This window comes from Nycticebus coucang, chromosome 7 (genome assembly GCF_027406575.1).
Source record: "Nycticebus coucang isolate mNycCou1 chromosome 7, mNycCou1.pri, whole genome shotgun sequence".
Lineage (NCBI taxonomy): Eukaryota > Metazoa > Chordata > Mammalia > Primates > Lorisidae > Nycticebus > Nycticebus coucang.
Window position 1 is genome coordinate 36368374 of NC_069786.1, and position 14130 is coordinate 36382503.

Sequence of the window (14130 nt, forward strand, 5' to 3'; positions counted from 1 at the left end):
ACACGACAGCCATCTGCAGTGAGCACCTGCATCCTGGACTGGACACTGGGATAGAGGAAGATCGTAAATAAACAAACTGGTAAAATCTGAATAAAGGCTAGAGTTTAGTTAACAATATTTACTAATGTTATATTTTCATTTTGATATAAGATTATAGTTATATAATATGTCAGTATTATGAGAATTGGGCGAAAGGCATATAGGAGCTGTCTGTACCAGTTTTACAAATTTTCTCTAAGTATAAAATTATTTTGGAATAGGGCGGTGCCTGTGGCTCAAAGGAATAGGGTGCCGACCCCATGTGCCGGAGGTGGCGGGTTCAAACCCAGCCCCGGACAAAAACTGCAAATAAAAAAAATATATATTTTAGAGTGTAAACTAAAGCAAAATAGACTGGTTCAAATAACCAGTCTGGGTATATTAATTCCTGTGACATGAAGGTATGAAATCTAAAGACAGTGTGTGGCTGCACACAGTTGTCCCTTGTTAAGGTACAGCTTTCTCAAAGAATAGGAAGATGAAACACAAATCTAAAAGTCATCTCCTTTGTGTCTCAATTTGACAATTTGTCCACTTATCAGAATCATCTATTATCTTCACTTCACTCTATTTTCTTTGGCTCCGTTTTGGTCTTTTCTCCCCTCCCCACCCCCCGTATTTTAATAATGAAGCAGTAATGTCTCAACCATACGGTGTAGAATCTTTTTGCTGAACTCCCCAGAATGCTGAAATTTCTACTTAGCACTTCCTCCCCACTATTAAGAGAGTTTCATTTCTTAGATGACTTTCAGAGGCATGTTCCTCTGCTAAGTCACAATTGGATCTAATATCATTAATCCTTTGATGGGTCATTAAGAATTTTCTCTGCACCAACTTTCTTTCTCTAGATTCTGTTTTATGTCTAGCAGGGGGGAAGGAAATTGTGAAGGCAAACACACAGAATTCATCTTTGGTATTCTTCTTTCCAAACCTATACTTGCAACAGTAACACATCTTGGATTTCTGGGCATTGTACTCAGCTCTCTGGGGCACCCTTGCCTGCATTGCACCAATTAAAATATGCTTTCATTGTGACTCAGCCCAACCTCCTTCTGTGATGTCTGCAACTCAGGGGCTCCATCAGAGGTCACAGACTGTCAGCCTCCACATTGAATCATCAGGTTACCTTGTTGGACTCCATAATGTCATTTAGTGTGTGTGTTGTTTACCTCTATAGGAAATACTTAAAACAGGGGATTTTGCATAACGATTCAGCTTCCTGGCTTCTCATGAATTATCAAAAGGCCTGCAACCCTGGAACCACATTCCAAGAAGGCAGAATCTGCTCATGTTGAACATCTGTCACTCCTTTAGACAATGGAACAATTCTCCAAGTTCCATTTTACCCACAGCACCTTGTGTCCAGCCTGGGTGGTGTATACTTGTGTATTTGCAAAACTTGTCTTATACCTTACCTTTTAATTCACAAAGGTCAGTCTGAGTTCCATTACTTACCAAGTCTGAGTTCCATTACTTACCATGATGGGCAAAGAAATATAAGAACCCTTTTTTTTTTTTTTTTAGTCTAGGAATCTCAGAAGCTATAGTCAATCTTATTTCTCTCTGGGAAACTACAGAATAAACGCTGCCAATCATTTTCTGTTGCCTGCTGAATGGAGGGTAAAGGGCAGCATTGCTACTTCAGGTTCCTTTATACAATTCCTTGCTTTTTAAAGAAATGTTATTATTCTTATTATAGATCACACTCAACTCTCTCACAGTGATTCTCAGGCATGGGTTTGTAAGGAGGGGATGGAGCCATTACCGCTGTATTTTTCAGGGAAGAGTTTTACTAATCCTCCTTGGCATTCATCTCTAAATCTTGCTGAACTCAAGTAGCTTCAATGTCTGAAAGTTTATTTTTGACTTCAGTGATTTTCTTGTTATTGCTAGATTTTTCAGGATTGACTGCTACCTGAATTATCTTTGTTTATTCAGTAGGTTCAAGCTTTGTTCCAAGGGGTCACAACATATCCTGCCCTGATGCCTCTCATTATGAGGGTGTAGTCAGTAATTATTTTTAGCTTTACCTAAAATGCAAATAACTCCCTTCTTCTCAGTTGAGTCCTTTTCCATAGTACTTTCCTTATGAAAGAAAAAAAAAACAAGACCTCCATATGCTGTGAGCGGAGGTTCAGTCAGGGAGCGTAAACCAGGCCTCGTACTCACAAAGGCGTGAGGAGCCCTTCTCCTTCCTGCTGCTTTCACTTACTCAGATTCATTTATTTCCAAACTTTTAGGCACCCCTCTGTTAAACTGCACAGCGAACAAATTGACAGTGAGTCTCAAATTAAATATTAATGCAAAACCTCTCAGCCTCAAATTTCATTTGCTTCCGTCACTGTAAAATTTAATAAAATTTTGGTGAGTGTTGCATATTTAACTTATTTCAAGGGATAATGTTGATTTTAGTACTGAAATTTTGGAGCCAAAATTATCAAAGAGGGTTTGGCAACATGAATGAAAAATGAACTTAAAAGTGACACACAAATTAGATTTCAAAACATGTTTCGAGCAAATATCAACTCAACCCACATGTAAGCTCTTAACACAACAAATAAATTGGTTGAGATCTTTTGCTTCAATATTTTATCCAGGCATTTCTAAAATTTTAAATGCCCGAGCTTTAGCTCTGTTCTCATTTTAACCTAATGTCTGTTTAGTATGTATTCCATTAAATCTAAACACATACCATGTTGGAAATCTAAAAAAGCAGGTTATCTTCTTATCCATCACTTGTAACAATCACATAGCATTTCCAAAGCAGCTTCTCTAGATGAGGAAAAGTATTTCTCCTATAATGCTGCAGGTTCAGCAATATAAATTAAATAGCATGTAAAAGGTTACTCCAAGCTGTCTTTCTGGCACTCTATTTAGATAGTCCATATAACCTAAAAAGAAATTGAGTGAAATATTTGGAGGGCTAACCTGGGGCTCTGAGATATAGATCTGAATGTCAAGTTTTAAAACTAAACTCTTATTTTTTTCTCAAGGAAGAGAATGGGATAGAAAGCACTGAAAGAAAGAAAAAAAGTAGAATGAAAAAAAAAATCATAGGAACCAAATCCCCAAACAATCTTTAAATACTTTTGGACCTTGGGTAACTCAATCAATTTAATACTAACAGTAATTCCCATAAATACTATATTCCTTTCTTTTTTCTCACACACCCTTGAGACTTTGATATTTTTCTGTTTCCACCAGTTTTATAAGACCATTCTCCCTTCTCTTTTCTCTCCTCTCGTTCTTTCCAATTTAGCTCCAACAAGAACTGCATGGACTCAAAAGTATTTGTTTTGTAGCCACAAGCAAGCTTTCCTTGAAAATCTAAATTTGTACAATTGCTAACCTAGTGTTTTTATTGCTTGTTTTGGTTTTAGTTGAGTTGTTTCTGCCTCGAAGTCTACAAGTTTACTGAGAAGGAGACACAGGAGGATTATGACACTCATTCAATGGAGGTGTGAATAAACATGGAAGAATCATCCCAGGGCCCTTACTAAAAGGCAATACCCAATAGTTCATACACTAAACTCCTCCTGGGTGGATTCTCTTACCTGGTAGATGGTCCAACCACTTGCTATCACATGCTCATTCCTTTCTACTGTTTTCCTGGAATTTCCAGAGAACATAATAAATATAGCCAATAGTAGTTCTCATACAATTTCTACCCCTTGCCCTAACTGAATTTTTATGGGCAAGAACTTAACTGTCAGTATAAACTCTCCTCAATCATGTGAAAAATTTGGGGACAATTAAAAGAAGATCTATCTTTAAAACATTGAAGACTTCCTCCAGAAGGAGACACAGATGAGTCTTCATGGGCAAGTGTCTATTTCTTTTGCAATTATTATTTGACTAAGTAACAGCCACATTAGCAATGCTTGGAAGGTTACTAAATGCCACATTTACCAATGCCACGCTGCTCAGCGCGTAGAAGGTTGCTATGTGCATTATCTTAACTAAACCCCTAAAGAATATCATGAGTCAGGCTCCATTAATTTCATTTTACAGACATGCTATAGGTAAATATGGGGTAATGAGAAAATAGTATTGTTAGTTCTGAAATATAAAGGAAAATGTGATAAGAAGGCAGCAATATTGTAAGGCCTACTCCTGACTATGGGGTGCCTTTTACTGTGAACCATGCTTTACAAGCAATAGCAATGCTCAAACATGGATCCATGTTTAAATAACCTGAAATAGATTTCTTGTCTGTTTAGGATCTTAACCTTACCTCCAAAGATTATATTTTGAGGCTTTATTTCATACATAGCCTCCTAATATATGGGATGGCAATGACACTGCATTCATTCTTACAGAAAATATTCCTGAAGTAACTATATGGACCACAGCTTCACTTTGTCCTCATTTCTACTGTCACCTCCTCACTCAAGCCACCATATCTTCCCTAGGACAATTATGACACCCCCTTAATTGGATTCACCGTTTCCTCTCTTGTCTGTTTTTGTTTAGCAGCAGGTAGGAGCTTTCCCAGAACTCAGGTGTATCATGCCACCTCTGATTAGAAAGCCAGTTGCTACTTCTTATAAGCCAACCCTCACTGCCCCTCTCTCTCAAACACACACTGTTCACTTCAGACACACTGACCTTTTTTCTAAAATGCCAAATTCATGACTTCCTCTCAAGAGTTTGCATAGAAAGCTCCTCCCTCAGGTCAGCTTGCTCCCCTTCATTGTGTAATCTCAGCAAATGTGTCACCTTTTCAAGAAGACCTTCCTGGCTACAACAGCACTTCTCAAAGCATTTCTCTATAATCACATTATGGGATTTTGCTTTCCTCTTCAAACGAACATTATTTATTTATATATTTGCTTAATTATTCTGTCTCCTCCCACATTAGTCAGTCACATTAACTTGCTCACTTGCTTCATTCTCAACACCTAGAAAGAACAGAACTTGCCATCTATTTGCTCAACTTGGTGAATGAGTGGCTACATAAAGGACTGGCAACCACACGGGTTGCTGGGTTGCCTCAGGGATGATATGATTTCAGCAGGAAGAAAAAACTGAAAAAAAAACAAATGAAGGCATTCTAAAAGTATAAGAGATTTCTTGATATTATATTCATATGCTAATTGATAAACTAATTGGTATCTATGGAATGCAATACAGGATTCAATGCTATTCCTCAAATGTTACCTCCTATGCACTCATGGAAGGTGTTATGGGCACTGCCACATTTCTCTTTTCAGAGTGGGTTGAAGCAGTTTTTTATAAAATGCAGGTGGTATTTTCCTGGGCACTCAGAGTAAAACACAACAAAATAAAACTCTCACGCACTTCATTACCTTATGCTCTCCAGCAATGAAAATGTGCTAAGAAGTTGGTGCTTTAACTGTCACGAGTGATCTGTAATGTTTAATAAGATTATCAGGGAGGGAAAATAGGAAGAAAGTACCCTCTTCCTAAAATCCCCACAATGGCCAGAGGAAAAGGTTTAAGTTTTAAATTCCACCTATTTTTAAATTTTGATCGTGATGAATAAAGTTGCCATACTTTCCCCCAAATAAGATTAGTATGCTGTTGTATCACAGGTTATCAACATGACACTGGTGGTTGTTAGCCTTTGTGTGATAATGGTAATATGAGGGCTTAGCAAGAGTGCCTGGATTCCACATACAAAATTGACTTGTTTTTTAAATGAAAATCTCCAAATCATGGCTGCTCAGTGGGCACAATCTGTATGAGTCTCACCTGTGATCTGGCATTATTGTCACTGCACTTTCAGAGTTTAGTCAGGAGAAAATGTCTTTAACATTAATAGAATTGAATAAAGCAGACTCTTTTAAGAAAGTAAACTTAATAATTTAATGTTTTATACCAATGAGATACACCATTACAAACTTTGGAAATCCACACGACTTAAACAATCTGAAAACCAAATCATATAAAAATCTCTGTAATTTATACTCTAGCAAAAGTTTGAGGTTCCTAATTGGCTCAGTTACTGATCTGTGTAGGTAGAAGCTTCAGAAAATTCTCACTGTCAAAGCTCTCTTTCTTAGCATCTTTTTCCTTCCTCTCTTAACATCCTGATTTCTAAAGGAAACAGATCATTTTAAACACATTTCCATTATCTGAATTTTGCCTACAGTTTTTCTTTTTCACAAATATCTTAAAATACCCCAGGAACACTCAAAGCAACCATAACTAAGTTTCATTTCACCCCCAATATCATTTTTAGTTCTCTTTTCTCATTTTAAGAAGAAAGGGCTGGGATGACAAATTGTCATTAAAGAAAAACTCAGCGGTAGAAAAAGTCTTAAGGAATTATGTATTTGTATTTCTAAAGTTAAGTAGTCTTGGAAGTCTTGAAGCATGTCAATGCAAAGTGGAAAAGTTAGGAAGGAAGATCCTCCTATTGATGGCAAGAATAAAACAAGAGATGATATGTGGTACCTTGATCTTACCTAAAGAAGAAACGCATTCTTTCGACTAAAATGAGGTCATGTTTCACAATACCTGTCTTTGGTCTGACGGCTAAGCCAGTCAGGACAATGAGGTGCATGCAACTCACGAAAAGATGTCTGACTGTTAATAAGAATGCATTGTGAGATAAAATGTAACACAGCTATCATAGCAAGACCACACGTTCTATCTTCTTCAAGAAGTTTTTTTTTTTTTTTTCTTTTTCTTTTACTTAACAAAGTTAGAAGAAATTGCTTAAGAAAAGGTACTTTCTCAACTTCTATAAAGGGCATAACTATAATATTATTCATGTTTAAATGGAAAATTTCTCATACACAAAACTAAAGTCAAGCTGGTATCTGTGAAAAATAGGATTAAACAAAAGACTTAATGGTAAGAATGTATTCATTGAAATTACCATTTTTTTCCTACAAGTAAAAAGACATCTTTGAAAAGTGTGTGAATGTTTATAAATATTTTGGCATATTTAAGAAGAAATCCCAGATGTTGATACTATATCATTTTTCCACAAATAAGACTGGCAGAGTTATTGAACACCATTTGAGAAGTAACTCCAATATCTTCAACCTGAGCATTACCCTGTTCCACTAAAAATACTTAACATATTTGAAATAATGGAAAATAAGAGCAACAAATGGGCGTACCATTTATTTAGTCATGTCATTGCATTTCTAAAACCATAATTGGACACCTAATTGCAGATGAAACTAAGTTAGTGTGACTGCCTGAGAAGGTTATTATACTCATATTTAAAAGCACATTTAATACTATTGTCCATTTATAATTTAAATAATTTCCACTGTCCTTTATTGAGAAAAAATATTGACTTTGAAATCACACTTCAGGATGTATTTCAATTTTTTTTAATGGAGAAAAATAAATCCAGTTAAAAAGTAAAGACAATAAAGAAAGATAATAAATTTTTGCTTACTTTTATATTCTAACAGTGTTATAAATCCTTACGGCATCCAATGATATAAATATGTAGTTACTATCAAACTTGTTTCATTGGCCTAACTTAATAGGCACAGTGACAAAGGCACCTCTGACTTGCTCTACAAACTGTGGAAGGGAATATGTCCCCTTAGTCTTTCAGGGAAATATGTAATTATTGCTTTTTTTCATAAAATTCAGCTTTAGGCTTCTCCTGCAAGACTAATTTTACAGGACCTATAGCTACTGTTTAATAGTTTTGATTTCCATTTAGTTACCAGTCAGTTTCACCAAATAGTGTAGTTAGGAAGCTCTGTCAGAATAATTGGGTTTGTATAGAGATAGCCTAAATTATTAGAATGTCCAAAAAGAGAAAGAGAGAGAGGAAGAGAAAGGAGGGAGGGAGGGAGGGAGGGAGGAAGGAAGGAAGGAAGGAAGGAAGGAAGGAAGGAAGGAAGGAAGGAAGGAAGGAAGGAAGGAAGGAAGGAAGGAAGGAAGAGAGGGAGAGACTCCATAAATTTTCCTATCACTGAATTCAGAACAGAGCAATCAATAATACATATTTCCTAACACGGCTTTGTAGTTATGCCGGGGGGAAAGGGAGGCCATGAAATCATTTATGAAGAAAATATACCATAGTTCTAAAATTGTGAAGGCAGTTTATGGAAGAAAAACTCATAATAGAAAAAAATATATATGTTGTGAAGGAACAAATATATATTTGTTCTGATGTATGGCAGTCTCTTCTGAAGCCTTCTCTCCCCTTTCTCTAAGCTAGAAGGCTCAGATGTACTTGGTGAGAGTGACATGTTATTCAAATGACAGAGCACAGAAGAGCCAGAACAGTGGTTCATTATTATTGTAAGCATGATACTTTTTAAATTCAGGTAAGGTAAAGACATGGTATAGTGTGGCTCCCAGTGGGACACAATATTAAAAAAAGTTTTTTTTTAATATTAAGTGATCAATAAATGTTTATTATATTTTTCTTTTACTGTTGGGGTTTCATTGAGGGTACACAGAACCCAGTTACACTGATTGCTTTTGTTAGATAAGGACCCACTTATATTTGTGTCCCACCCCCAAAAAGCTGTAATACACCCTTTGATTCCCCATCCCCTCCCAATAAAAGTTTTAAAACTACCCATTCTGGTTAACTCCTAAGAGTACTCTAACTTTTAATGCTGATCACATTATTTCAAATTATGAGCACTGGTATATCATTATTATAGACATTAACAGGCAAATGCATTTTGAAATTTAGTTCCTCCACACAGATTCTGTTACAACAAAATACTTCTTATAAGGAAATTCTTTAGAATACTGGGTATGAGGAGTTGAAAAATAGCTTAAAATCTTTTTATTTCGCTTTTTTTATTTTTCAAGAAGACAATAATGGCAAAAATAGACATACTTTGTCTAAGTTATGAAAATATAAATTTTATTAATAAAAAGGTCAGAGTGTATTATTACCACTCTGACCTTTTTTAGGTGTGTGTACCAAAACTGGTATGTGTGTGTGTAAGTGTGTATAGTGTCTGTGTGTATATATACATATATATATATGTTCACACATATATATACATATATATACTAACATACATATAATATACCCAGGTTTATACACACACACATATATATAGAGAGAAAGAGAAGTGTATAAGTGGCTTCCATTCAGTGGTATGGTAATGACATCATGTTACTATAGGCATGTTTAACTTTTGGTATTAATTTTACTTTCTTCGAATACATCAATCTGGAATAAAGACAAGTATTTCCTTTGTACAAGAATTGTTTTGACAGACAGCCACAGAAGACAGAAAAATCTATCAGTATATTTGATTTGTACTTTTAAATACAGAATTCTGATAACAGGAAGGAGTTGGGGGTTGGGGGTGAGGTGTTGTTATATTTCATAATAAGATATAATAATTAATTTCAGAAATATGAAAAACCAGCATCATATTAACATAAAGATTGGAGAGAAAATTTAGACATGCCTCAAAATTGTAATCCTCATAGAAGACCAAGTCCTATTCAGTTCAGGTGACTTTAAACAGAATTTATGTTTATGGTATCCCTAGGCTCTGAAAAGAAATTGACAAGGCGACCCACAAGAAACTAATGTCCTGGATCCAGTACATTTGCAACTAAAAATCTCTGCATATCTCCACCTCGAATGACAAGTAGCATTTAGAAAGTGTCACCTCATTCCTAAGAATACATTAAAAATATCAGTCATTCACTATCCTTTCTAAAAAGGTTTTCTTCATATTCACTCACATTTTTAAAAAATCACTTCCACCTTGATAATTCCAGCATACTTAATGTTTAATCTTTTTTTTTTTGCAATATTTTCATGTATCTCTCCTTCTTAGAAGGTTAATTATATCCAAACTCACGCTGATGGAAGTTTCCTCAACTTACTTTTAGACTGTAAAAATTTTCATATGATATTTATTTTGAAATGAGAGATAAAATATTTATTTTAAGAAATTATTTTGTCTAAAGATACTTTAATCTCTTCTTCAGGAAATACTGATTTGGATTCAACATTGTCCTTAAAATATCTTTGACTCTCTCCCCTTTATTTTCTCTCCCTATTTCTGTTTTCTAGAATCCACATACTTTCTCATTATTTCAGCACCCTCAATTTCTTAAATTGCTTCATTGTTGCCTTCTTACCCAGTATCAATTTGATCTTGAAAGGAGCAAGGGAAAGAAGAGTGAGAGAGAGAATTAATACAATCAAAGCTTAGACACTCTTCAAAAAAAAAACTTTAATGATATTTATGGAGTAGAAAGAGACATGACTTGCAGTTCAGTCTTCCTTGAGGGGAAGAAGATTAAAATTTTGACATACACGTGATAGCCATTTTTAGATGATATAGTCACATTAAAATGACTACAACTGCATGAACTTTAATTATTTGGAAATATGTCTCCACATCTTATCAGACTCAAGAATTTAAAAAAGACTAGCTTCAGGTCTCTCAATCCCTTTTCTTTTCAGAAAATCTGACAATTTAAAATATACTTCCTTTTAAGTCTTAATCCTTATCAAGCAATACTTTGATATGATATGACATTGTTATATGACAAATTTGGTTGATTCTAAGTGAATCTGATTTATTCTCCACTTTTGGCTGTTAAGAGCTACAAAGATGTTTCCTTTTTAAGATGTGACGGATCTAATAAGAACTGACACATACATTAGTTTAGTGCTGTATAAGATCAATGTAAGCAAAGAAAATAAACAATATACTATTAAAAGACAAGTGAATGTGTATGGATTGACAAGTTGTTTTCAAGTATTCTTCTACTGTATAAAATGTTTGAGCTTAGACTCACAAACTTAAAAAGGAAACAACAACACAGGTAGAAGATAAGACAAATATTTCTTATCTAGTTCTTACAGTTTAAGAAGCTACACGTTACCCAGTAAGTAGTTGGAGAATCTAAAAGGGATTTCTCCGTTTTTGGTACTGTAAAACACACCTGTGTTACTCACATGCTTTTTCTATTCTTCAAGGACAATTGACATAGCCTGTGCAGAAAGTTACATCTCATTAACCTTCTTGAGGTTATATTCCTGTATTTTCTATTTCATCACTTCAGTGAGGAAGTCTGTCATAAGGCAGCAGTACTTTCTTTTTTAACTTTCAAACAAGATTTCTCCTTTACGTCTTCCTTTTTCCAAATAGGGCCTACCTACCCTTTTCATTTTTGATAACTAATGGTGACAATTCTAGTCCTTTTTAACAGATTTGTATGTATGTTAAATATATATTAGTGATGTAGTTGATCTACAACTATTTTTACTATTTTTCCTTGTGATGTTACAATATACATGGTGACACAGTATCACACTATTTCATTTTAGGAGAAACTAACAATCATTTTCAATGAGTTCTGTTTATATCTCAGGTGTTCCTCTCTCTCATAGAACTGAACGTCACCAAGTATAATCTCTTAGTTAATTTTTTTATTGCAGAAGAAAGTTGTGGGTCAGTACTTTTTTAAATTGCATATAAAATCTTTGACATATATTTATTGCAATCATGATAGCAACAGCCGTATCTCCCATAAACATGCACAAAGGCACTGAGGAATTAGCTCTACATGAGGTCAAATTTCTGGAGATTGGAGGCTCCATCAGAAGGAGTCCAATAGCAGTAGTCTGCCAGGGCCATTATATTTTGCTAGCATACTGGGCTGAAAAGCTTCACTCTGTTCATCTGTTCTGGTACAACTTCAAACATTCTTCCAAAGAAAGGTTGAGAGCTGATTGTTCCAGATCAGAGAAAATCCTCTTTTCACGGAGAGCTATGTGCTTCCATTTCATCGGTTTAATTTTCAATATTCCACCCCAACTTCAAGGAAAGTTAAGCAAGTTTAGAAGCTGCATTGTTAGATGGCAATGATATGTTTAAAAGATTATCACCACTAAATGTGATAAAATCCTTAGATTTTCTAAAGGAACTCCCATTAGTTCCACTGTTGATAAAGGAAATGGCATGTGTGGGTAGGCTATCCAGAGTAGAATCTGGTTGCCAACAGCAGGTTTAATAGAAATACTGCAATTTATTCCCTAGTTCTTCCTTCTAATGAAGCAAACAATCTTGGTCAATTCGTAATTCACTGCCTATAAACACAGTCACTAAATTTGCCAGGGCAACATTTTGCCCATTTGCTTGGCATTAGGATCTTGGTCTCTCTCTCTTTTTTCTTTCTTCTCCTTTTTTCCTATTTAAACTAAAAATCTGAACTGTACTAGTCAATATGAGCTTATTTTATGAAAATGATCTGTGATACTTCTGATTTTACTTTAAGCAGTTAACCCTTCCAAATCCAGCCAGAGAACCAACTTTGCATCTACTATCCCCCACCCCCCACCCCGTTTTCATCAGTTCATCTGTTGTCCAAGATTATTAAACTTGCGCAGGGATTTCTGGCTTTCTATATTAAAAGTTAATAGAATCCTAGTTTATTTTAATTTCTACCCCTCTCTCTTCTGCCTCCACACCTATTTCCCTCCAAACTTCTACATTCATCAGCTACTTGGAGAAAAAGCAAAAATTAAGCGCCAGGCTGGAGCAAGACGCTGCAGTTAGTGGGTTAGCTTTTCAAGGTGCTATGGGGCTGTGTCACAGACGTTCAAAATCAAGAAAGTCAAGTTCAAGCGGGAGCGTGCACCCGGGAGCGCCCTTCTCTTGCTGAGGACATGAATCTCCCCAACCTGCCCCAGAAAAGGGCTGAGGAAAGAAAGGGGGCTTGAGTGGACGCTTTCGCCTCTCTGCAGACCGTGAATTCAACGGATAACTTAACCTGGGAGCTAAGTTGAGGGCGGACACGCTTAACGCAGAGAACCCAGAGCTCGCAAAAGCTCGCAGTTAAGTCAAGGCGGAGGAAAGTCTCCAGAAATGCGAATTCTGATCCTAACATCTGCAGAGCTTGGGGTGCGCGGGCAGAAGCGCGCAGTCAAGTCCGAGGCTCCCGGAGGGCACCAAATCCGGACAGTGAGCGCCGGAAAAGGCAGTGGGGATGCCGAGGACTCTGGCGCCTGGGTCAGAAATCCGCCTCCTCTCCTCTTACCCGCCAAGAGGCCACGGCACCGTGGGCAACCGGTCTGGAGAGCCGGGCCGCCAGGACTTAAGTTTCACACTCACTTATCTGCAAGCATCGCCGGGCTAAAAAAGCAGAGGAGGAAAGGGGCGGGGGGTGGGGGGTGGGGTGGGCAGGTGTTCTCCTTACCTCGGTCGGCGCCCACGGTCAGCACCTTGGCGACAGGCAATAATCCCGAGAGCGTGAGTAAGGCGAGGAGAAACTCGGACATCGCGGCGGCCCGGCGAGGACGCCCGCGCTGGACACGGCCCGGCTGCACGCTCGGCCCGGCGGCGGCGGCGGCGGCGGCGGCGGGTCGGAGCCCGGGATCGGGCAGCCTCATTTACAGATGTCACTGGAAATTCTTCAGCTCGATGAGCCCAGCCAGGGCGCCTTCTCCTGCCTAGAGCAGGACGTGTTCGGCGCAGGGATGCGCGCGTGCGGGGAGGGCGAAGGGAGAGCGAGTGTGCGCGCCGCGAGCCGCCGTGGGTCTGACTTTTCAATGCAGGGTACGTCTGATCTTACATCACGCAAGAGGGGCAGTGAGCGATGCCGGCGCATGGGAATTCACTGATTAATCACCGAATCCACCGCACGGCCCTCGGTCGTCCACATAAATCACATATATTACTCAGTAAGAGGCATTTAACACAACAGGAAAATACCACCGCAAACAGAGAGCGCTACAAATCACAATTATTTCGGTCTCCTTGAAGGGAAAGTAACTCCAAGCTGGTTCTGTAGGGATTTGGGTCTTTGAAGGGGGAGACTCCGCATGGGGCTGAGCCAGCCAGGCACCTGGAACACTCAGCATTTAACAGCAGTTCGAATTAACAGCTAGAGCCTTGGGCTGCTTCTCTAGGACAAGAGGATTTGATCCCTTCCCCTGGAAGCTTCTTTTTCAGGAAGGAAGGACAAGCCAAATAACTGCGCTTGTTTGGGGGAAATGGTTTTCTCCTCTTGACACTGATTCCCAAGGCTTTCTGACTGGCACTTTTAACTTTTATGCTGAGCAGCACCTGGGGACAACAAACAAACAAACGAAAAAACAATCTCAAAAGACATTAACTGTTGCTTAAGAAGGGAAGGTTAATGAAAAAAGCT

General features: G+C 37.6%; 1 protein-coding gene across 1 annotated transcript in view; it reads right to left on the reverse strand.

Moving 5' to 3' along the window:
• LRP1B (LDL receptor related protein 1B) overlaps positions 1-13494 on the reverse strand; it is a 2318354-nt gene extending 2304860 nt beyond the window's left edge. The window contains exon 1 of the mRNA XM_053597274.1: positions 13177-13494. Within this exon, the coding sequence (XP_053453249.1) occupies positions 13177-13369 (193 nt within the window). The 5' untranslated portion in view covers positions 13370-13494. The remainder of the gene's footprint in view (positions 1-13176) is intronic.
• Between the last annotated feature and the right edge of the window lie 636 nt (positions 13495-14130).